This window comes from Labrus bergylta, chromosome 24 (assembly GCF_963930695.1).
Source record: "Labrus bergylta chromosome 24, fLabBer1.1, whole genome shotgun sequence".
Classification (NCBI taxonomy): Eukaryota; Metazoa; Chordata; class Actinopteri; order Labriformes; family Labridae; genus Labrus; species Labrus bergylta.
This window is the reverse complement of record NC_089218.1, coordinates 1943482-1966650: the sequence shown is the minus strand read 5'-3', so window position 1 is coordinate 1966650 and position 23169 is coordinate 1943482. Positions and strand designations below refer to the sequence as shown.

Below are 23169 nucleotides of genomic sequence, written 5' to 3'. Positions count from 1 at the left end.
GACAACAGTAGTAAGGTGGTGCATGAGCGCCAGGATTATAAATAATGTGAGTGCAGGGAGCAGGAGGTCAGACCTTTAGACGAGGAGGAGACCTGCAGCCTTTAATTAACGTCTGCATGTTCATGAAGAAACTCCAAACCTTCATCTGCCGCTCTCTGCTTCTACATGTGGAGGTCTATGAGTCTCAACGACAGTTTATCCATCCAATGTGGTTAAAGTTAGGGGGGGTAAAGGGCAGGGACCTCGCTCTGGCACGTCGAGAAAAAAGTGTTTTGCGTCTATTGCCGACACCTACATTGGAGTGTATACTGCCACCTGCAGGCTCAAAAAGCTTTTCTGTATCTGGATGTTGAAATGTCAATCTGTCATAACTGTGACCTTTTTATCCGTAACTATAACAACCGCCACTTGTGGACTTTTCAATGCCATAGCCTTCGATCTGTAAATGAAGAACTCCTCACTCCTTCAGTCACTTGAGTGTAAACATGCTGGATGTTCTTTTATCTCTTCAAGCTGCGCTCACAAGAAAAGGAGGTCCTTGAAGACGCTGCAGGAGGAGGAGGAGGAGGAATGATTTCAGGAGGACAGAGGAGATGAGGAGGTGAGGAGGACAGAGGAGGACAGAGGAGGTGAGGAGGACAGAGGAGGTGAGGAGGACAGAGGTGGTGAGGAGGACAGAGGTGGTGAGGAGGACAGAGGTGGTGAGGAGGTGAGAAGGACTGAGGAGGTGAGGAGGTGAGGAGGTGAGGAGGACAGAGGAGGTGAGGAGGACAGAGGAGGTGAGGAGGACAGAGGAGGTGAGGAGGACAGAGGTGGTGAGGAGGACAGAGGTGGTGAGGAGGACAGAGGAGGTGAGGAGGACAGAGGTGGTGAGGAGGTGAGAAGGACTGAGGAGGTGAGGAGGTGAGGAGGTGAGGAGGACAGAGGAGGTGAGGAGGACAGAGGAAGTGAGGAGGACAGAGGTGGTGAGGAGGTGAGGAGGACAGAGGAGAAAGAGGAGGTTAGGAGGACAGAGGAGGTGAGGAGACAAAGGAGGACCGAGGGGGTGAGGATGACAGAGGAGGTAAGGAGGACAGAGGAGGTGAGGAGACAAAGGAGGACCGAGGGGGTGAGGATGACAGAGGAGGTAAGGAGGACAGAGGAGGTGAGGAGACAGAGGAGGACAGAGGAGGTGAGGATGACAGTGGAGGTGAGGAGGACAGAGTAGGTGAGGAGATTGAGGAGGACAGAGGAGGTGAGGATGACAGAGGAGACAGAGGAGGTGAGGAGGTGGAGGAGATGGAGGTGAGGAGACAGAGGAGGGGAGGAGGACAGAGGAGGTTAGGAGGCAGAGGAGGTGCAGAGGACAGAGGAGGTGAGGAAAAAGAGGAGGTTAGGAGGACAGAGGAGGGGAGGAGACAGAGGAGGACAGAGGAGGGGAGGAGACAGAGGAGGACAGAGGAGGTGAGGAGACAGAGGAGGTTAGGAGACAGAGGAGATGAGGAGGTGAGAAAAAGAGGAGGTTAGGAGGTGAGGAGACAGAGGAGATGAGGAGGACAGAGTAGGTGAGGAGACAGAGGAGATGAGGAGGACAGAGGAGGTGAGGAGACAGAGGAGGACAGAGGAGGTAAGGAGACAGAGGAGATGAGGAGGACAGAGGAGGTGAGGAGACAGAGGAGGACAGAGGAGGTAAGGAGGTATTGTTAGCTTTATAAAAATGACATCATCATAAACTCTCTGGTGCAGCTGTGTTTGCTCGGCTCCCTCCTGCAGCCTCCTTCCTCCTTTCAACACATTATTCTTTTTTTTACTGTTGATCGTCTTCTTCGTGTAAATGTACTCAATAAATTGCTTCCCCTGCTTGTGGAACAAATGGAGTCTGACCACACAGTTTAGAAAGAGTTCATGCTGGATTGAGCGGGAGTTAGATTAACGTCATCAGAACTCTTTATGAACACATTTAACTGAAGGCAGGCAGAAGACACTCCGCTTCAAAATGTCAACGTGAGATAAAGAAAATTGGAAACCGAAGTTTGAACAAGTGAAATTATGCGAGACAAGTGGAAATGTTTTTTGTATTTGGTGCGCAATTTAAAATGTCACTGAAACTTAAAATAGGCTGAATGTTGATGCTGCACAAACCTGCAGCACTGACTGTTGAACACCTGCAACAGCCAATGAGAGCGGGGGGACTGGGAAGCGTCTCAAAACTCGTCCTTGTTGCTGAATTTAAATAATTTCCATCTTTTGTTGTGTGTTTGAGTCCTCTGGGTGGGAGTGAAGGATATTTATCAAACTCTGGTTAATGTTCTGGAAAATAGCAAAAGGAGGAGACGAAGAGGGGAAAGGTGTGAATCTCAGTGATTCAGTTGATCTCTGACGTTCAGGTGAGCATCATGACACAACGTCTTCAGAACGCTCCTTTCCTTTCAGAATGACACGCTTCGATTCCAGTCGATCATAATACATCTCTGAGCCGGATTTCAATCGTCTCTTATTTACTGAGAGGACTGTTGTGAAAGCTCCGCTCCCTCTGGACCGCCTCAGTTTTTCCGGGCGTTGATGGATCGTGTATGGAGGAGCGAGCGGCTCGTTGAAAATCAGATTTATCAGAAGTAAACGCGTCGCAGAAAGCTTGTATTGTGCTGAATTATTCCTGGAGGGATAAGCACTGTAATCACAGAGCGCGTGATCCTCGCTCCAGTGGGCAACGCTCCCAGCACTTCATGCATTCCAATTTCTGCAGAATACATTAATATTGTCCTCTAGTTCTCCCACAGTGACAGTACAAATTATGCATTTTTATGAGCAGATCACAGGAGAAGCAGAGCGCGGAACATGCAATATTACAGCGCCATGAGTCTTCACACCACTCAGGATTAAAAGTTAATGGTAAGAGCTGCAGATGAGACGTGACGAGGCCGCGCTCGCCCGCAGACCCCTCCCACCGCAGAGGATGTTCTGCCTTTGCTTTTCAAATCTGTGACTTCTTCATACGTCTTTAATCCTGCAGCAGACTCAGACCCTGCTGACGTGCACGGAGAAACACTCAGTTTTTTATTATCTCCAGCCACCGTTCTCAAATTATTTTACAATCGTCCTTTTAGATATTTCAGTTAGTGTTTGGAGATCATCACTAAATGATGCCCTCCTCTGCACATTTCTGACTAAAACATCTGAGCTCGAAGGTTAATTCACCTTTTTATCAAACTGTCTTTTGCAAACAGATTGATGTAGTTGCCATGGGGATAGTTCAAGTGTCATTAAGTCACCGAAGTGAGAAGCTTTATTTTTTTAAATGTGAGATAAATTCAAAGACGTGTTTTCCAGAATGCAGGCAATGTGCACATTCCCTCTGATGATGATGCATCCATTAGATCTGAGTTATAGAAAGATAGATACCTGTGCATTGATCCTGCATGCTGCATGCTTAAAGGGATGTAGAATTAGGGGGCGTGGCCTCTTTGAGTGACAGGTGGGAGCTGCTAGGTGTCACATCTGGGCCGTGTTTGTTCTGTTGGAGCCTTTCTTGAACTAACAGACCGTCCAACAAGTCTGAGCTCCACTTTATACTACCAGCCACATGCAGACTGGCTTTCACAACCTAGCATTTGCTGTTTTCCCCCAAAAACAACAACATTATGAGGCGCAAATTGACAAACTAGAGGTGACAATGGCTGCATCTTTGATTAAAAAAGTCTCTTACATCACATTTTAGACTTGCAGACACATCTTCCAACGTCGCCTGGTGATGAGCCCAGAAACAGCGTGCAAGTAAAGCTCCTGTTTACTCCAAATGTCCCAATTGATTTGATTTGTGTGACTCAGAATAAAAACCTGAGTGTGTCTGAGAACAGCGGCAGGTTGTTCAGCTTGTTCTGCTACACTCACCGTTCTCAAACTTATTCTGAACCTCACTCATGAATATTAAATCTGATGTAATTTCCAGTCTCACAGTCGTGCACTTAGTAACTTAAAAAGATCAAAATAGTGAACTCCTTCACATCCACTCTCTTCCTGTAATCAACCTGCTAATTGAAAATGAAGATGCCTCCAAATGAGCGCTGTAATTATCATTATCATCAGTGAGAGGAAGACACTTCACAAACACTTCAGTCTGCAGAGCTCACAGCCCCTCGGAGGACTTCAGTCCCGGCGTTAAAGCAGGGCGGAGTGAGTTTACTTTATGACTCACCACCTCCATCAACTTTGTGTTTATACCTTTATATACGACACATTGAAACTCCTCACCCTGCTAGAGCCTGATGAAGAGAACAGCACAGCCTCACACTAAATGTTTGCAGCTTTAGGGTTTACAGTAATGTCTCTAAATAAACCCTCCCGTCTTTCAACAGAAATCCTTTAAAGCTGCCATATTGTCCTCGTGTTCACCTTTCATGTCGTCAGTCTGTGAAACCTATAAACTCACTTTACACAACCTTATTTATCTGCTTCTGGGATTTCAGCCTCTGCATGAAATGGTACGTTTGTGTTCATACTGATAAAATGAACCAGACTTTGAGGTCAAACATTCTCTGATCTGGGCCCAGGTCGCTAGTGTGACACCCTCAGTCTCTGTTTTCCTGTCCTCCTTGGAAACATTTCCTTTAGGTCTGCATTCCTCCGTCTGGACACATGAGTATTTATGTTTCAAGTTGCCCTATTCTTCTGTTTTTAGGTACCCTACGTGTATGTAACAAGGCATCTTTTAAGCACCCTTCAAAAGTCTGATTTAAGGTCTTTTAAGTAGTTTTAAGTGACCTTTAAAAGTCGGATTTAAGGTCTTTTAAGTAGTTTTCAGTACCCTTTAAAAGTCGGATTTAAGGTCTTTTAAGTAGTTTTCAGTACCCTTTAAAAGTCGGATTTAAGGTCTTTTAAGTAGTTTTAAGTACCCTTTAAAAGTCGGATTTAAGGTCTTTTAAGTAGTTTTCAGTACCCTTTAAAAGTCGGATTTAAGGTCTTTTAAGTAGTTTTAAGTACCCTTTAAAAGAATGTTTTAAGGTCTTTAAGTAGTTTTAAGTACCCTTTAAAAGTCGGATTTAAGGTCTTTTAAGTAGTTTTAAGTACCCTTTAAAAGTCTGATTTAAGGTCTTTCAGTAGTTTTCAGTACCCTTTAAAAGTCTGATTTAAGGTCTTTTAAGTAGTTTTAAGTACCCTTTAAAAGTCTGATTTAAGGTCTTTAAGTAGTTTTAAGTACCCTTTAAAAGTCGGATTTAAGGTCTTTTAAGTAGTTTTAAGTACCCTTTAAAAGTCGGATTTAAGGTCTTTTAAGTAGTTTTAAGTACCCTTTAAAAGTCTGATTTAAGGTCTTTTAAGTAGTTTTAAGGACCCTTTAAAAGTCTGATTTAAGGTCTTTTAAGTAGTTTTAAGTACCCTTCAAAAGTCTGATTTAAGGTCTTTAAGTAGTTTTCAGTACCCTTTAAAAGTCTGATTTAAGGTCTTTTAAGTAGTTTTAAGTACCCTTCAAAAGTCTGATTTAAGGTCTTTAAGTAGTTTTCAGTACCCTTTAAAAGTCTGATTTAAGTACCTCTCTAACATCAGCTGTGAGGTCTGTTTTCTTCTCTCTGAGAGGTGATTTGTCATTTTTAAAGGTCATGTTTGGCTTCTGTTTGAAGGGACTCCTGAGCTGCTGTTTTCTTTGCTTATAAAACATTCTCGTATGAAGCAGTCTGTGCTTATAAAAGCACAAAAAGGAGTTAGTTAACATTAGGAAATGAATCATACCACGGGGAAGATATTGTGACTCTATACACTGATGTTCTCTGTTAGAGTCCTGCATTTATTGATTTATTCCCTCCATCTTTCAGGTTGTATGACGACAGCCTGACGTCGTTGAGCTCTGTGTAAACACAATCTTAACGCTGGTCACTAACTGAAACTCAGCTTAGTGAAAGTTCTGCTTGTTTCTGAGTTTTCTAGATAAATGTCACGTCTCTCACGGAGGGCTCAAGGGCAGCAGCGGCCTGTACCTGTTACCCGGCTTTGCTTTATTCCCCTGGGCGTGCTGTATTGATCTTAGCCGCTGAATTAGCATTTCATATCACCTTCCCTCATTTAAAATGGTGATTGCTGATATCTCACCCAGGACAAATGGCTGGCGGGGGAATTGCAGCTGAGGGCGATAGCGATCAGCCGCAGAGAGTTAACGAGCTTATCATCACAATGTAAATAGCTCTCTGAGTGTGTACATGCGCGCGCGTGTGTGTGTTGATTGCTTTAGGGCTGCCCCCCCCCCCACTGTGGAAGTGTCATGGTTAGTAATCAGAGGATAAACTGGAGGAGAATTACAAATGACTGTATCATGTGTGGATGTGACAGTGTGGGCTGTGAACGATGATCCTCCCCGGCTCGCCGTCGTGCGGGAAGAAGTCTGAATTTATAAACGGGGCGTCTGTGTGCAGTAATAACACAGAATACACTCATCGATCCCTCCACAACAAATCAAAGTGAATGAATTTACTGAGCAGCTCTGCATCCTCACAGAAAGCGACGAGAACAGCGGCTTCATGAAAGGATAGAATTAGTAACCGTTAAAGGTCATGGAAGGGACCAATACTTTATGAGGACGCCATCGATAGACAATATCTGACTCTGATGTGACAGCCTGTCCCTTAAAGGCTTTAGTTACCTTTAAAATAAAAAGCAAACAAACATTTGTGATGTCCAAAAAACCCCTTCAAACTGTGTGATGAATCAGAAAGATAAAAGCAGTTCAAAGCGAGGTTTGTTTTTCTTACTTTTGCTCATTAAAGCGTGAGTGAAGAATGAACACCTCACAGTAATCACATCTCATAAATCACTCATTTATCATCCTGGGTTCACCTGTCCGTCATTATTAGGTTTCATGACAGGTGAGGTCCCGTTACATTCTGCTCCAATCAAAATCAAAACCTCTTCTTTCTCTGTGACGGCCGAGACGATCAATAATCACATCAGGGTCAGAGCGGAGCGGCATGATCGCCTGTCAATCAATAAGACCCCGAAAGGTTGACTGTTTTCATCTCACAGGAAGTTTAATTACTCAGGTGGTGGGATTGATATTTGGAGTTTAAACGCGTCTCTTCTCGTCCTGGAACAAAATCAAATAATCGCATCATTTTTTTTCCCCACATGTCGGGGTGCAGGGTGGTGCAGTGGTTAGCGCTGTCGGTTCCTGGTTTGAATCCCCAGATGGACCGGGAATGTTCTCCCTGTTCCCTTTAGGCTCCTCCCACAGTCCAAAGACATGCTCGTTAGATTCATTGGAGATGACAAAAAAATGACTGTAGGCAGAGGTGCTGCTTTTCAACAGGCAAGGCATTCAACTACAGCGTGTGGAAATGTGAACATTTTGCATTGACGGTAGGAAACCTCCCTAAGTGGGCCCCATCTGACAGAACTCACTCCCGTTGCCCTGGTCTGCTAGTTGGAGGGCTTTATGAATTTTTGCCTCCTAGGGCCCCAACAGACTCTATAACCTGTAGGTGTGAGGATGTGATTGACCTGGCGACCTGTAACCCCGCCTCTCGGCATATGACAGCTGGGATAGGCCCCGCCCCCCCCCACGACCCTGAAAAGTATTTCTCTGTCAGGTGTCTTTTTTTGTTCTTCGACTTCCTGCAGCGTGAAGACATTGGAAGCTTGCAAAGCCACAGTTCTTAAACTCGTGTCCGACACAAATACCTTTTTAAAGGTCGGCGTTGTTTCCATCTTTTGGGGGGGGGGGGGGGGGCGATGATGCATTCCAACAATAAATGCCATTAGCGACTTGAATTATCGAGGAGATTCAGCGTCCACGGTTTAAGCAGCTATGTGTTTTGAAGCCAAAGTAAATATATCTGCTGCCCTTTTCCGAACACAGTTTGCTGAGTGTGGAGTTTTTTTTTCTTCTGCAGGTTCTCCGGGGAAACAGAAACTTTAAATAATGTGTTATACTGAACGGCTACGTTTAGGTCAAAGCTTTCTGTGAATGTGTGCTTTAGATATTAATCATGTGGTTAAACTGAGAGAGATCTGAATTTATGAGAAAAACAGAAACACTAGTTTAACATGCTGGGAAAAGTCACCACTGATAGGAATAATGTTCAGTCACAAAAACAAAAACCCGGCTTGAGCAAGAATTCTCCTAAAAGAGATTTATTAAAGGGTTGTTAAGGCTGCGTTAGACTTCACCTGCTCTGCGTGGTTTTGAACCGACGCCACAGCGCGCAGCTGGAGACGTGTTTTCTGTTGGAGTTTGTTTATTTCACACACGACATAAAGCCACAAAAAGTGTTGATAAATGAGGCCCATTATCTGCGCTCCTGTTGTGTGTTTGTGTGCCGGCAGCAGAGAGGGTCACCGCTGCCCCGCATTAACAGTCTGCTGCACCTCAGGAACATCTTCCTGTTTGATACGCCTCGTGATTTATGTGCCTGTCGTGGCTGACGTACGCTGACCCCTGAGCGACGCAATAAAATATTCATATCAGCGCGGGACACGCCGCCGCAAACCGCAAAACCTCCTCACCCCCCCCCCCCCCTCCTCCCTCCCGTGATTTTCACAGAAAAAGCACTTCTTTTCTGTGAAAGGGATTCTGAGTAAATGTTAGAAATATGCACAGCCGCTGAGGTTTTCGGACAAACTGGAATCATTTGTGTAAATTGAACCCTGTGGAAAGCTGGAAATAATGTGTGTCTAATTGGCTGTGACTAACAAGGCCTCAAGGCAGAGCTGTGCATTGTGTTTACAGCCGGAGGAAGCCCTCAAAAAGTCAACGCGGTCCACCGGGGACTGAGAGGGGAATGTGTTATTCAGAGGAATCCTCCGCCGTAAATCAGAACGCTGACCATGTTTCAACGCTGTTTCCATTAATAAGAGAAAGAATGAGCGGAGGGATGAACCTGGGATGAGCTCACATGTAAATGACCACAGAGGGTTGGAGGAGAACAGCTGGACAGATGTGGCAGCCTGAGAGGAAGCTATGTAGAGAACCAAATCAGAGCTCCTCAACCAGACTTCTCCTTCATATTATAAATAATCCAACACTTTAGGGTGCCAGATAGTCTATAGTGGTTATTTTTCATGCCTTTTGTACATTGGCTGTCATCTTAGGGTTGGTATCTGACCTTTGACCTTTGTTGCATGTCATTCCCTCACTCTCTCCTCCCAGCGTTTCCTGTCTCTCTCTTCAGCTGACCCAAAAACAAACACCATAACGTAGGGGAAGTTATATTTTTCAAGGGTCTCTCCCCCACATTCAGGGCTGGACTAGCAACATTCAGTCATTTAATATTCGACCACTGAGTGGGGCCCATTGAGGGAGGTTTCCAACTGTCATTGCAAGCTTTGTGCATTTTGAGCCACTGCGGTGGTTCAAAGTTTATCAGCCCTTGTGGGGGCCCACGGTCCTGGAGCCCCAAGCCGATTTCCTGCCTTAGCTTTTGACAAGCAGCTCCTCTGCTCGGGACTCGTTCCATAAACAGCAGGCTTAGATCGTACTCTTGTTACAGAGAGTCAACATGAATCCAGAACGAGCGAAGATTTGGCAACGTTAACAAGACAATCTTGGTAGAAAACCTTGAGCAGGACTTATTGGTTAACAGACATCTGCTGCACTCGGGTCAAGATTAAGAGGGAGTCTACCTGGCGCTCCAGCATCCCAACGGCTACTCGGGAGCCTCTTTATTTGGTTTGAAAAAACCAAATAAAGGCGAAGACGAGAACAATGCAGGCGCTCGCTCGTCTTCATCCCCCCTGAGGGTTTCAGCCGGGGAAAGACGGAGCTGACCTCGCTGTGTGAGTCTCCCCGTGGGGGAATCCTTGGACATACTGAGCGCGCAGGCTTTATGAACTGGGGAATGAGATGCTGGGGAAGAGGAGTGAGAGTTTGGTTACTATGCGTGATGGTAAGCTCTCTCTCTCTCTCTCTCTCTCTCTCTCTGCGGCATTTTTCCAACCTAATAGCTCGGGGAATAAGAGAGTCCAGGCTATTACTGTCGTCCCTTGTTGCTAACCTGGCTTCACTTGCATCACAAAGATGGTAAAAAAAACACCATTATACTCGGCAGGCCGACTGGCTGCTACTCAGGCCTCCATTGAACACCTGTTTCACTGCTGCTGGTTAAGGTAACCTGCTGGAGAAATTATTGTTATTTAGACCCCAAAAAGAGGTTTAAAAATGATAATTAAATTCCTGTTAAACTCACAAACGTGACATTTATATTGATGTAACGTCTCCCTCTGAGAAAGACAGCAGCTGAGCATCATCCCCCTAAATGCTGAACTATTCCTTTAATCCATGTTTCTATAAAGACAGCCGTCCTGGAGCCGCTCCATTACGCCAAATGTTGAACTTATTCTTTAAACTCTGGGTGTTCGTCTGGAGTTATCTGACTACGCTCGGTGTCATTGTGGTTGTGAAGCAGAGAAACGTGCACATATCCCAGAAAATCACCTTGGATACTGAGCTTGCCAGCTCCTTCGTTGGCAGGGGATCAGCTCCACAAAGTGTTGCTTGGTGGCACCGCTCCGTCTTGGCTCTCTTACTTTGTGCCTCGGAGGAGACTTGTTGATATTCACAAATTACATTCTCCTGCGTGTGAATTGCGTTTTAGCGATAACAGAGTGTTATGTAAAGCAATCTATTCACACGTTGCCAGACAAAGAGAGCACTTTGGGCGGACTATTCTCCGCTTGCCAGTTTGTTCCTGATCAGAAAAAGGATACTGTTTATCTGCAGGCGTGTTAGTGATGATGATGAGGGGCTGGTTTTGTCGTCTTTGATTCCCTCAGCTTACGAGGATCTGCAGAGTGATTAACAGTAAAGTCGGCCTGATGCACGTCTGCCTCGTCGGGCCTCCCACAGAGACAAATGGATCAGACGTCTAATACCACTTCACATATTTACACACCAGTAATTAGAAATAACAAAGTCAGATGTGCATCGCTGCTTCTTTTGTCAGAGAGATTAATTGTGTTGTCAGCAGTGTGTCATTTCATTGGCTATGAGGAGGCTAAATATATGAGGCAAAACAATTACTCCATTGTCGTCTGTGCTCTGAGAAACACTGAATCCAAGATATTTCATATTAATATAGTTTAAATAATAATTATCTTCTGATTGTGGGCACTTAAGTTTCTGCTCAGATCCAGCAGAGAGACTTGTCTGGTCTGGTTTTAAATGGAGCTGCGGATGTGTTGTGACAGGAGGTGGACGGTTTGAGGTCAGGTCGTGGCTCTGAACGTGAACTAATATTATCCTGCCTTTCTAAAGGAGCAGACACAGCCTCCCCCCATTGTGCACACACCAACCACTAGGCAATTTAGGTTTGCTTCTTGGTGGGTAAAAGGGGAACTTTATATCGTCTTCATTGGAATTTATTTGTTCTCCATCTTCCCAATGAGAGAATATGCTTTCAGTTATTGCACTTTACAGGAAACATGTTTGAAAATGTTGATTTTGTGTTGCAGGGCTGCTGAAAGAAGTCTGGTCGATGCAGATCTCCCGTCCCTCATCAGAGCGTGAAGATGTTCCGCCTCGTGTTGAATGTGACCCCGGACACCGAGGTATAATGTGAGGTCATTAAATGTAAAGTATTAATGCTGCTGCTTTGATTATACACTGCGGATACTAAAGGCTCAGCAGATGTGTTGATGAGCGATCAGAGCTCACATGATGAACATAGAAATATAACGTTAGATTATGAGAGCGGCTGCTGACCTCATGAGGGAATAAACTTCATCTCGTCTTTATTTTCTGTTTCTGCAGAATAGAATGTTCTTATCCATTATCATTTAGGTAATGCAGTGTGTTTGTATTTGTAGGAAAATAACTGCTGCAAATGATCAAACTGTTAAAACCAGAGCACACATGTCAGCGGTGCTCAGAGCCTCAAACACAAACACGTCCACAGTTCAATCATTTTATAATCCTAATCAGTCTGTTGGGAAAAAAAAGTTGATACTAAAACAGCAAAGTAGGAAACACTTCATGGTTTAGCTTGCATTGTTTAACACCAAAAACATATTTTTATATTTAATCACAGCTGGCTCATATTGCAGAGAAAAACAAAATCCAGCATCAACATTATGCAGATGACACTCCGATTTATGTCCCAGAAGAAAACACTTCTGAATGAAAGTACTTGATATCATAAAATGTTTTCAGCTAAACAAAAAACAAATCTGAGATGATTCCCCTCAGTGCCTCAAAGTCCACGCCAATTTCACAGAAACATCTGGCTTCCATTTTTCTTTTTTAACCATCATGCAGCGGGAAACCTTGGTGCGATGATTTGGAGTGACCTTCAGTTTGCTGGTTTCAAACTTCCAATCATGTTCTGATGAATTCTGGATTTATCAAGGCTTTAAAAAGTTCAGTTAAAGGAGTTCATTGGAGGGTTCAAAGTGTTCTAAATGTTCCTGATAATAAAGGGTGAAGTTTCGGTGATACAAAGCTTACACTGTAGGTTTTACAGATGGTTATATTGGGTGTCAGTCTGTGTTTAACATCCAGAGTGAGGCGGCTAATACACGGGGGAAATCTGTCTCCCTACATAACAGCAGATGGTGAAGTCGTTGTAGGACTCCCAATCCTGCAAATGTGGCTGCACACGGTATTTAGTGTTTTAAGACTGTGATCATCTGCTTCAGATGTAAGGAAACATCAGAACTCTATGCAACACGAGTGAGTCCCTAAAGGAAGGTCTGTCGACACATAAAGAGCCCATGAAGCCCACACAGGCGACAGTCTGTAACTGTGTCATGGTCAATGTCATGGCAGAGGGACTAGTAAAATGTTTATACTGACAGTTTATTCCTGCAGCCTGCAGGGGCATCGACCCGGGTGGGAGAAGGGTGCTGAGTACACAGGGTCTTCATGTGAAATGGCCCTGAGAATTTACAGTAATGAGCATCTGTAAATGTGAATTTTTGTGAGTTCTCATGCAGCAGAATATGCATTTAGTTAGAGAGTGAGGTTTAGTGTTGATGAAACTGTGGGAATATCTAAAAGGAGGGGTTTTGAGTTCAGTTCATTGATGCTTTAAAGTCTCACCCAGGGGAGCATTTAAAGAATTAATCTCAAACAGCAGATCTCTACACTCTCACATATCGCCATTAAAAGTTCAGCCATTTCTGCTTCTCTCAAAGCTTTAGAGTTCATGAAAAATTCCATCAGGTGCCTTAAAAAAATGGGGACGGAAGAAAACATCCTCGTATCTGCGTCTTTGCGAGGTTCACACAGAATCTGAGATCAGGAGAAGCAGACAAGATTTTTACCCCCGAGGCAAAAATCGAAGCATAAATGTATTTTCAGAGGGATGCAGCCACCGAGACCGCAGGTGAAAGATGTGTTCGGGATGTTTTTGTAATAGACCTGAGTGAGAGAAGTGAGAGCCTCCAGCGTGGGCTGAATTCGATTTCTATCTCGCTCTTTTTTTATTCGTCTGTGATCAAGTTTTGATCTCTGAGACCTTTCAGTGTTATTCTCCTGCAATGTAAATATATTTCACATGCTGCTGCGGTCTCTACACCGCTAAAGCCAGACAATTTAATGCACTTTCTTTTGTCTGAGTTTGTACATGGAGCTCAGAGTGACTATATGTATTTCTCATTTTGGGGTCCAATTAACGATTAGGTGCAGCTAGCAGGAGGGGGCAGGCTGTAATGGCTGAAAAATGTAATGCCACCAGACTCCATGAATAAAAACATCCTGAAAGCAGGGAGAGGGTTTTTAGATCCAAACAGAGTTCGGTTTGTGACAAAGCGTCGCATCATATCCGCTGCTGTTTGAATGTTGTAATGACCTTCAGAGTGTTAGCTTTCACAGGAGACCTTATTGGTGCTTGGAGCATGAACGTTTGTCACCATGACTCTTTATGCTGATTTGACAGGATGCGCTGATCTTTGACTACTTAATGTCGTCACAGTCATAACATCCTGTTTCAGCAGGAATCCCAAAACGTTTGTCCCTATTTGTTATGTACGTTTGTAAAGGAAATGGAGCCCGGCATGAAAAAAGCGCAACATTTCCTGTTTAATTAAACGCTTTGGCTTCTTGTCAATCTGTGACGCTTTCTGTGGTGATCTAAGAAGGAGAAACAAACCGTCAGTGAAGCTGTTAATGTGCAGCTCTCTGCATGGCAGCGGTGTGTTGTTTGTCCCTCCCTCCTCCCCCTCAGCTGGTCGGCTTCCAGCCTCAGCAGCTGTCAGTCATGTTGATGAGCCGTCTAACAGCCTGTGGCTCAGGTAAGAGGCTCTGCGGGCCTGGAGGAGGCCGCTGATTGCAGCCAGTCAGCTATAAATAAAGCTGTGTGCTCTGTGTTAGTGCCATTAGAGCGGCTTTATTCCTCCATTTCTGCTTCAAGGTTTGTGCTGCTGTTGCTGCCTCAAGAATCTAATCGCTCTCACTTCTGCCACACACTTACCCTTAAAGAGGAATCAAATTCTTATCATGGCCGTGTTTTAAGAACACTCAGGTCGTGACCTCTCTGAATACTTTCTGCATGTTCAGGAGGGATTCTCAGTTCATGTGTAAGAATGAGCGTTTTAAGAACTTCCTTAAGGGGGGAAGAATCTCTTTCTGGGGACTGAATCACTGCCGGAGACAGACTCTAGTGGACACTGGAGGAACTGCAGTTTAAGCCTTTTGTCTTGTTTACCTGCTTGCTCTTGTTTTTAGATGTTCACCTAAGTCTTTATCTACACCCCTGCAGGAAAAGATTATTTAAAAAGAAGTTTTATTTCTTCCATATGCACTCACCAGGTGTAGCCGAGCAGCCTTTGAAATGAAAAGCCTCGGGGTTCCCTAACACTAGAAATGTTTTAAATCCCCTCTCTATGCATGAAGATGCTTCAGCTAAAGATGGTCTGCCCACAAGTTTCTAGAAGAAAATGAGAGATTGGATGGAGGGAAAACTAGAACATTCAAAGTTGTGAACCCATTTTTATTCCAATCCTCACATGTAAAGAGAAAAAGTTCAGTTTCCTTCAGTGTAATGAGCGGCTGCAGTGGCTTTCTTTCTTTGCATTCCTTTTTGTTTTTGGAGCTTTAATTAAAACATTGATTCATTTCTTCTTTAGGGGTACTTAAAAAACCCTTGAAGCTAAACTGCACAGATTCTATGCTGCAAAACTCCATCAGTAACAAGATCTTCGAGAAGTCTTTATTGTTCAGTAGCTTTGTCTGCAGTTTACTTCTCCATTATTGAACTTTCACTTGTCTTATGTGAACTTGATGGTATCGTGATTCAGTTGGAGAGCTCCTCAAACGCAACCCGAGGAGACCCGCTGAGCAGCCGCCTCAGGTCTACACAGATCCATTTAGAGACATACAGTATGCACAAAGGCTCTGCGTGTTTACTGCGGCCGCTTTGAAGCTGAGCCCTGACAGGTTTGTTGTTCCACCGCTGAGCACTTAAAAGGAGAAAATATATCCCGGCTTTTGCTTCACTTCACCTCCCCACAACGTGACTTTTGTCTTGTTTTGTGTGTGTGTGTGTGTGTGTGTGTGTGTGTGTGTGTGTGTGTGTGTGTGTGTGTGTGTGTGTGTGTGTGTGTGTGTGTGTGTGTGTGTGTGTGTGTGTGTGTGTGTGTGTGTGTGTGTGTGTGTGTGTGTGTGTGTGTGTGTGTGTGTGTGTGTGTTGATGCCCCGCTTTAAATCTGCAATTTCACTTCTGCAGCCGAGCTCCTCCCATTAAAATAACAACGAGCTAACACAGCTCCTCGTCCATTATGCAGGATGTGTTCACACTTTAATCCTTATGCTACCTGAGATTCACCTTTAGCGGGTACACGTGTGCATCATTTAGAAACAGTCTTTAACACACCCAGTTCTTCTGCATTTTGAGTTAAGCTGAGGCATAAAAAGTGCCAAAAAGACTTGTTTAGTTTTATTCAAAAGAACTCCTTGTGTTATTTCTTTGCAGTTTCCAGCATAGGAAACACATTTAAAACATATTCAATGTTTTTGATGACCTGGAGTTTGATTAGATTGAAAAATGATTCTTGTTTTAATTTCTAAATTTAGCGTAATCTTCAAAAAGTGGTCTGGAGACGAGGCCGATTTCAAGTGTGGTATCATGATTTCAGGTCCAATTTTTTTGACATCCGAGCAGACAAAGCCACATCCCCAGCCGCCCGCTCATGCTGAATCTTTCCCAGAGTATTTCCTGCTGCGTTCACTCATCCGCTCATCATCCCGACATCACACAGAGAGAGAGGGAAGCTGAAATGGAAAAAGTCTCTGTAAAGTCGTGGCTGAGAAATGCAGCTGTTTGCGTTCACACATGCAGCTCCTCAGGACTATTTCAGGACATTTTCAGGGAGTTTTGTGCTTGTGTGAAGAAAACAGCCTCGTGTCTGACAACATTACAGACAGGAGCGACATGCTTGGGGAGTTGCTGCTCCACCACTCGCTCAATTATGAATATTTTTGTGTGATTTTCTGCTGCACAAATATTCTGTTGGGTACAAACTAACCATGTGAAACTCCAAAGATGACAAACAAAGTCATTAAATGAGGCCGGCAGCAGAACACATCCCCGGTGTGGTGGGAGGTAAAGTGACTGTTTTTGTCAATGGAGTGTGGCATCTGTGCAGAGGGGATTGTTAACAGCAGCCTTTTCTCACCCCTGAATATGTAAAAGTAGAGCGCAGGTTTAAAAATACAAGGTTTCCCCGTTAACAAGCACCCTGCCAATCATTTTCCTCGGTGCCCCTGAGGTCATGTGCAGAATACAGAGAACTAAACAAGCGGGAGATAAAGGGTTGTTTAAGGTATATGAGGGAGGAAAGAGGGTAAAGCAATCAAACCTGTGACAGAGTAAACTGTGATTTATCCATCACATCAAAGCTGGACCACACTGACGGGTAACGAGCAGCCGGATGAAGGTTTATTTCTGGATCTCAGCGTGATAATTAGGCAGCATAGCAACTGTGCAGCTTTTGAAAAGGGAGCATCTCTCAGTGTAAGCGTAGCAGTGTGTGTGTGTGTGTGTGTGTGTGTGTGTGTGTGTGTGTGTGCAGCAGTCCCACTCCAGAGGGAGAAGTGAAAACTAACTAACAGTGTTTCTGCCTGTGATTTCCACCACTCCACTATTTATATCTACAGACACGTCGTTTCAGTCAGACAGCAAAGTGTCGCTCCGGGCTAGCTTCATAGCGATCTCCTGCTACTTCTTCCAGACTGTCATCTCTTTTGTTGCCGCGCTGATTTGTGGGATTGGAAGCATCAACGGGTTTATACTCTTTGCTGCTGCTGTTTCCTTTTGTCGCTGGAGCGATATAATAATATTTTTCTCTCTTGTCAGGGTTGTTTAACTCCCACACAACAAGGAAGGACACATATTTCATCATGGCTTTGTGTTTTCCTTGTCGAGAAACAGAAGGTTCCTGCTCCTTCTCAGTGAGCAATTCTCTAAACTCCACAATTTGACACAAAGCACACTCGCCTGGACTCAAAGCTTCCCGTTTCACTCCCGCCGTCCTCCAATTAGACCTGAAATCCACAGGCTCATTACAACATCCAGGTTGCACGGATCTCTAACCTCCCCCCCCCGACGTCTCTTTCACACTAACAAGAAGAACACTGTTAACATGGAGCTTCCAATTATTCAGAGAAATGTGGCAGCAGCGGCGGTAACAGCCTTTTGCCACTAATTTGCAGGAGCGCGTCTCTGTGACACACTCTGGAGGATGGAGACGTTCGACGCTGAATCTTATCTTATATTTGTTTTTCAGCATGTTGAAGACGAGCACCTATAGGCCTGCTCAGGGGATGAGTGTGTGTTTATTGTGCTGTTAGTGCGAGCTTTGATAAGTTGTTGATTTTCTCTTTAACACATAAAGGTCAGATTCTGAGTCATACGAAGCCAAACAACAGTTAGGTACTGCGTCTGCTTGTCTGCTGTGTCTCTGGAGGACATTTATCCGGTTAATAAAAAGCATTTTTACAGTGTTTGTCCAGCAACTCTTCACTTTTGAAGTTTTTTTTATCATGCAAGTCGCCGCCGTCAGCCTGCTTGTGTCTGTTTCTTTCTGCAAGATTACAGAAAAGCTAAAAACATTGCAGACCACAGACATGAGGACAGTTTCAACCCTTTTTTTTTAACATTAATAATCCTCCAAACGCACACTCCTGACGATTACTAGATGATTCAGCGAGGCGGTGCAAATCTTTAGTGGAAGGATGACGATCTATTGAACCGGGAAGAACCCATCACATTTAACACAAGATCAAAAACAAGGGACAAGACTCACAAGCACCAACTTTGTGTACATATTCCACTAACTCCTTCTCCTTTGCAACATTTGTAAAAAAAAAAACATTTCTTTCCATGTTTCTGTGACTCACATACAACTTTCAAATGTTTATTATCTTTTGGTCTTCTTCTGTAAATGTTTTGTGAAAACCTTAAACTGACAGATAAAAAATTAACTTGATTGAAATTGAACTTTGGAATCCCTCCTGGACTCCGTTTCCCAGCCGCCTTTGCGCTGGGACGACCAAAAAACGATCTCGGGAATAATCTGAAGCTTCTCTCAGGTCAAAATGTTTACATTTAAAACACAATAATGTCTCCTAAATATGTTTAAAGTTATAATTCTTGATGTTTCTGCAACATGAAATGCATTTAGTGACTTTTACATGCCAGGAGATTATTCTCCGTGTTAGTTTTTGCTTGTCCCGTGACGTCACGTACGAAACACGGAAGCAAAACTCCTGAAAGAAACATGTCAAGCAGCAGCTACACACCTGTGAGCCATGTCTTATTCGACATGGATGGATTACTGTTAGGTCCTGACACGTATTTAATGCTTTTGTTCAACACTTAACACGAGGCTGTAACCACGCTAAAGCTGCATCGATGCAGAAACTCATTTAGTCCGTATTGGATATTTTCACTGCCGAACTCCGTAGGAAATAGATGAAGTTAATTATTTTGTGCATATTGATCAAATATCCTGATTGATCGAGCACTTCTTTGTAGTTATTTTTACACTGAAGAGTCTAATGTTCAATTCGGCATACATATGAAAAGCCCTTTGTGCTACAAAACTCCATTTTTCCACATTAATTGTTGCCTAATGTCGTTGCTGCATGTTAAGCGAAGCTCCCAAATGTTCACCCTCTAGCTGCAGTTTTGACAATTACGCGGTCCAGAAAATTAAGCTTTTACTGACAATTTAAAGTATTTTTTACTTTAACAACTGTGCCGAATTAAAGCGACTGATCACCTTATTATATTAAAAACGTAAATGACATGTTTGACAATTGTCTGTCCAACTGTAAACCCTACCATTACAAATTACCACGTTTTTTTAAATGATGTTCAATTGAATACTAAAGCACTGTTTCTGGACTTATTAGCTCTTAAAGTGAGTCCCCTTGGACTTTCATTTAATGCAGATTAACCCTAACAATATGGTTTTTTTTAAATATTGTAGTAATTTATATGTGTAAGAAAAAATGTTTTAAAGAGCCACATATTGTTTCTTCTTTTCATTTTCAGTCAAAATAGTCATGTGGTAGATCATATTCCGTAATAAATGACAGGATTTTAAAAAGCTATTAATTTCTCTTTTTGTGATTGTCATTGCAGACACAGAGCGGCTGTACACTGTGTCCTTCCAGGAAGTGTGCGACCGCTTTGGAAAGCAGTACACCTGGGACGTGAAGTCGTCAGTGATGGGGAAAAAGGCTCTGGACGCTGCTCAATTTATTCGGGACACGCTGGAGCTTCCCATGACAGCCGAGGAGCTGCTGGCTGAAACCAGACAGATTCAAGAACGGATCTTTCCCTCTGCCAAACTCATGCCAGGTACGCCTGAGTCACCACGCCGTTTAACAGGAAGAATACACAAATATGAAACAGTGAAATGCAGATGATGTGTTCCCAGCTGAGGAGTGAACTATCATTAGCTCGTGTGTGGGCTGATGTCCTCTTTATTCTTCACGTGGGAGGGCTGCTTCCTCTGTTTGTGTGTACGTGTGTGCACACTCTGTAATATCATGATCTAATAATCAATGGTGGAGCTAAATTTATCCTTAATTCTGATGTTTTTGTGCGTGAAAAACCTCAAATATTCTGACAAATGAATAGAAACAGCATTTTTATAACAGATTCATGTTATATAAGAATGATGAGTCGTGCTATCATGTCGCCTTGATGATGAAACACGTCAGTTTAATGATGGTACAGACCTGTTGTTCAGTAGAAATGGTTTTAAAAACATGTCTCATAAGTGTGTGTTATATAAGGGCAGTCGATGATTCAGCTCCTGCAGCGGTGTCTCATCATTTCATTCTTTGACTGAAATGTCACGTCATCATTGAGTGTTAATGGAGAGCGTGAAACCTGTGCTACTCATGCTGTTTTAAAAAGAACACATGCAATACATCCTGCTACATCCTGGTACTTCTCATCACTCTCTCTGAGACTGTTTTTTTTGTGTCTTCCTTTTATTCACTTCTGCCCCCCTTTCAGGTGTGGAGAAACTGATAAACCACCTGAAGAAGAACAACGTCCCCATCGCCGTGGCAACCAGCTCAGCAGGGGTGACGTTCGAGCTAAAGACGAGGAACCACAAAGATTTCTTCGCTCTGTTCGACCACATCGTTGTGGGAGACGACCCCGACGTGAAGAACAGCAAACCTCAGCCCGACTCCTTCCTGGTCTGCGCCAAAAGATTCAACCCTCCAGCTCCTCCAGCGAAGGTCAGTACAGACGATTACAGGTAGCTCCTCCAGCGAAGGTCAGTACAGACGATTACAGGTAGCTCCTGTAGAGAAGGTCAGTACAGACGATTACAGGTAGTTCCTCTAGAGAAGGTCAGTACAGACGATTACAGGTAGCTCCTCTAGAGAAGGTCAGTACAGACGATTACAGGTAGCTCCTCCAGAGAAGGTCAGTACAGACGATTACAGGTAGCTCCTGTAGAGAAGGTCAGTACAGACGATTACAGGTAGCTCCTGTAGAGAAGGTCAGTACAGACGATTACAGGTAGCTCCTCTAGAGAAGGTCAGTACAGACGATTACAGGTAGCTAGAAGGTCAGTACAGACGATTACAGGTAGCTCCTCTAGAGAAGGTCAGTACAGACGATTACAGGTAGCTAGAAGGTCAGTACAGACGATTACAGGTAGCTCCTCTAGAGAAGGTCAGTACGGACGATTACAGGTAGCTCCTCTAGAGAAGGTCAGTACAGACGATTACAGGTAGCTCCTCTAGAGAAGGTCAGTACAGACGATTACAGGTAGCTCCTCCAGCGAAGGTCAGTACAGACGATTACAGGTAGCTCCTCCAGAGAAGGTCAGTACAGACGATTACAGGTAGCTCCTCCAGCGAAGGTCAGTACAGACGATTACAGGTAGCTCCTCCAGAGAAGGTCAGTACAGACGATTACAGGTAGCTCCTGTAGAGAAGGTCAGTACAGACGATTACAGGTAGCTCCTCCAGAGAAGGTCAGTACAGACGATTACAGGTAGCTCCTGTAGAGAAGGTCAGTACAGACGATTACAGGTAGCTCCTCCAGCGAAGGTCAGTACAGACGATTACAGGTAGCTCCTGTAGAGAAGGTCAGTACAGACGATTACAGGTAGCTCCTCCAGAGAAGGTCAGTACAGACGATTACAGGTAGCTCCTGTAGAGAAGGTCAGTACAGACGATTACAGGTAGCTCCTCCAGCGAAGGTCAGTGCAGACGATTACAGGTAGCTCCTGTAGAGAAGGTCAGTAACGATGATTACAGGTAGCTCCTCTAGAGAAGGTCAGTACAGACGATTACAGGTAGCTCCTGTAGAGAAGGTCAGTACAGACGATTACAGGTAGCTCCTCTAGAGAAGGTCAGTACAGACGATTACAGGTAGCTCCTCTAGAGAAGGTCAGTACAGACGATTACAGGTAGCTCCTCCAGAGAAGGTCAGTACAGACGATTACAGGTAGCTAGAAGGTCAGTACAGACGATTACAGGTAGCTCCTGTAGAGAAGGTCAGTACAGACGATTACAGGTAGCTCCTCTAGAGAAGGTCAGTGCAGACGATTACAGGTAGCTCCTGTAGAGAAGGTCAGTACAGACGATTACAGGTAGCTCCTCCAGCGAAGGTCAGTACACACGATTACAGGTAGCTAGAAGGTCAGTACAGACGATTACAGGTAGCTCCTCCAGAGAAGGTCAGTACAGACGATTACAGGTAGCTAGAAGGTCAGTACAGACGATTACAGGTAGCTCCTCCAGCGAAGGTCAGTACGGACGATTACAGGTAGCTCCTCTAGAGAAGGTCAGGACAGACGATTACAGGTAGCTCCTCTAGAGAAGGTCAGTACAGACGATTACAGGTAGCTCCTCTAGAGAAGGTCAGTACAGACGATTACAGGTAGCTCCTCCAGAGAATCAAGGGATCGATTTACTCCGACATGTTTACACCTCAATCAGACCATAACTGGTTCAGACCTTCTGAGCACGCTCCACAGTCCCCACGCCGGGTTTTGACTAGATATTATTGAACATATATTAGTCAGTTAGCATTTTAGTTATCTGCATTTGATGTTCTTCTAAATGTCACTGCTTTCATAAACGAGCATCAGAGTGACTAATGCTCTGAATAAACCTGGTGACAAGCTCTCAGCTGAACTCAGAGCTGTCAATCATCTCCACCTGCAGCCCGACTCCTCCACCCAACTCACAGCTGCACGCTCATTTCTCACCGCTGTCACCTCTCTCTCTCTCTCTCTCTCTCTCTCTCTCTCTCTCTTTGTCTTTGTGAGTATATGTTCATAACTACAATCTCTGCAGAACTCAATGAACAGGTTCATATTCACAACATCATTCTTTTTTCAACAAAATCTTTGAGCGTATTTTTTATTGGTGAAGTTCTCTGACCTTCACGTTCAAATCCGCAGCACTTAAAACCGCCTGTACGTCGAACACTTCTACATCTGCTTGTATTTCGCTTCCTGTGTGTCAGCAGATTACTTCTCCTTCACAGTAAATGTTTTGCCTTTCGCCGTGATGCAGCAGGTCCTGATGTCAGCCGCTCTCTGCCCCGCGTATTTCCAGCAGCACGCTTTGATCAGAAGTGGAGAGCTGTCAGGGTTCACGGGCTGTTTAAGAGATATTTTCAGACACTCTGGAAGTCTCTCTCCGAGTTGAGTCGGTCTAAAATAGCTGCCAAATATCTCGGTAAAAGACGGCGAGTGACAGTGTGAGGGCTGACCTACTTTCATAGAGAC

At 44.2% G+C, this 23169-nt stretch overlaps 1 protein-coding gene across 2 annotated transcripts in view; it reads left to right on the top strand.

Moving 5' to 3' along the window:
* The first annotated feature begins 546 nt into the window (after positions 1-546).
* The window catches only part of pudp (pseudouridine 5'-phosphatase), a 37796-nt gene continuing 15173 nt past the window's right edge, over positions 547-23169 (top strand). The window contains exons 1-4 of one of the 2 annotated variants that reach the window (XM_065952167.1): positions 547-601; positions 11410-11505; positions 19542-19760; positions 20427-20656. In XM_065952167.1, coding sequence (XP_065808239.1) covers positions 11433-11505; positions 19542-19760; positions 20427-20656 — 522 coding nt within the window. In that variant the 5' untranslated portion in view covers positions 547-601; positions 11410-11432. Of the gene's footprint in view, positions 602-11409; positions 11506-18613; positions 18737-19541; positions 19761-20426; positions 20657-23169 lie in introns of those variants that run through there. The other variant, XM_020657825.3, reaches the window with a different exon arrangement.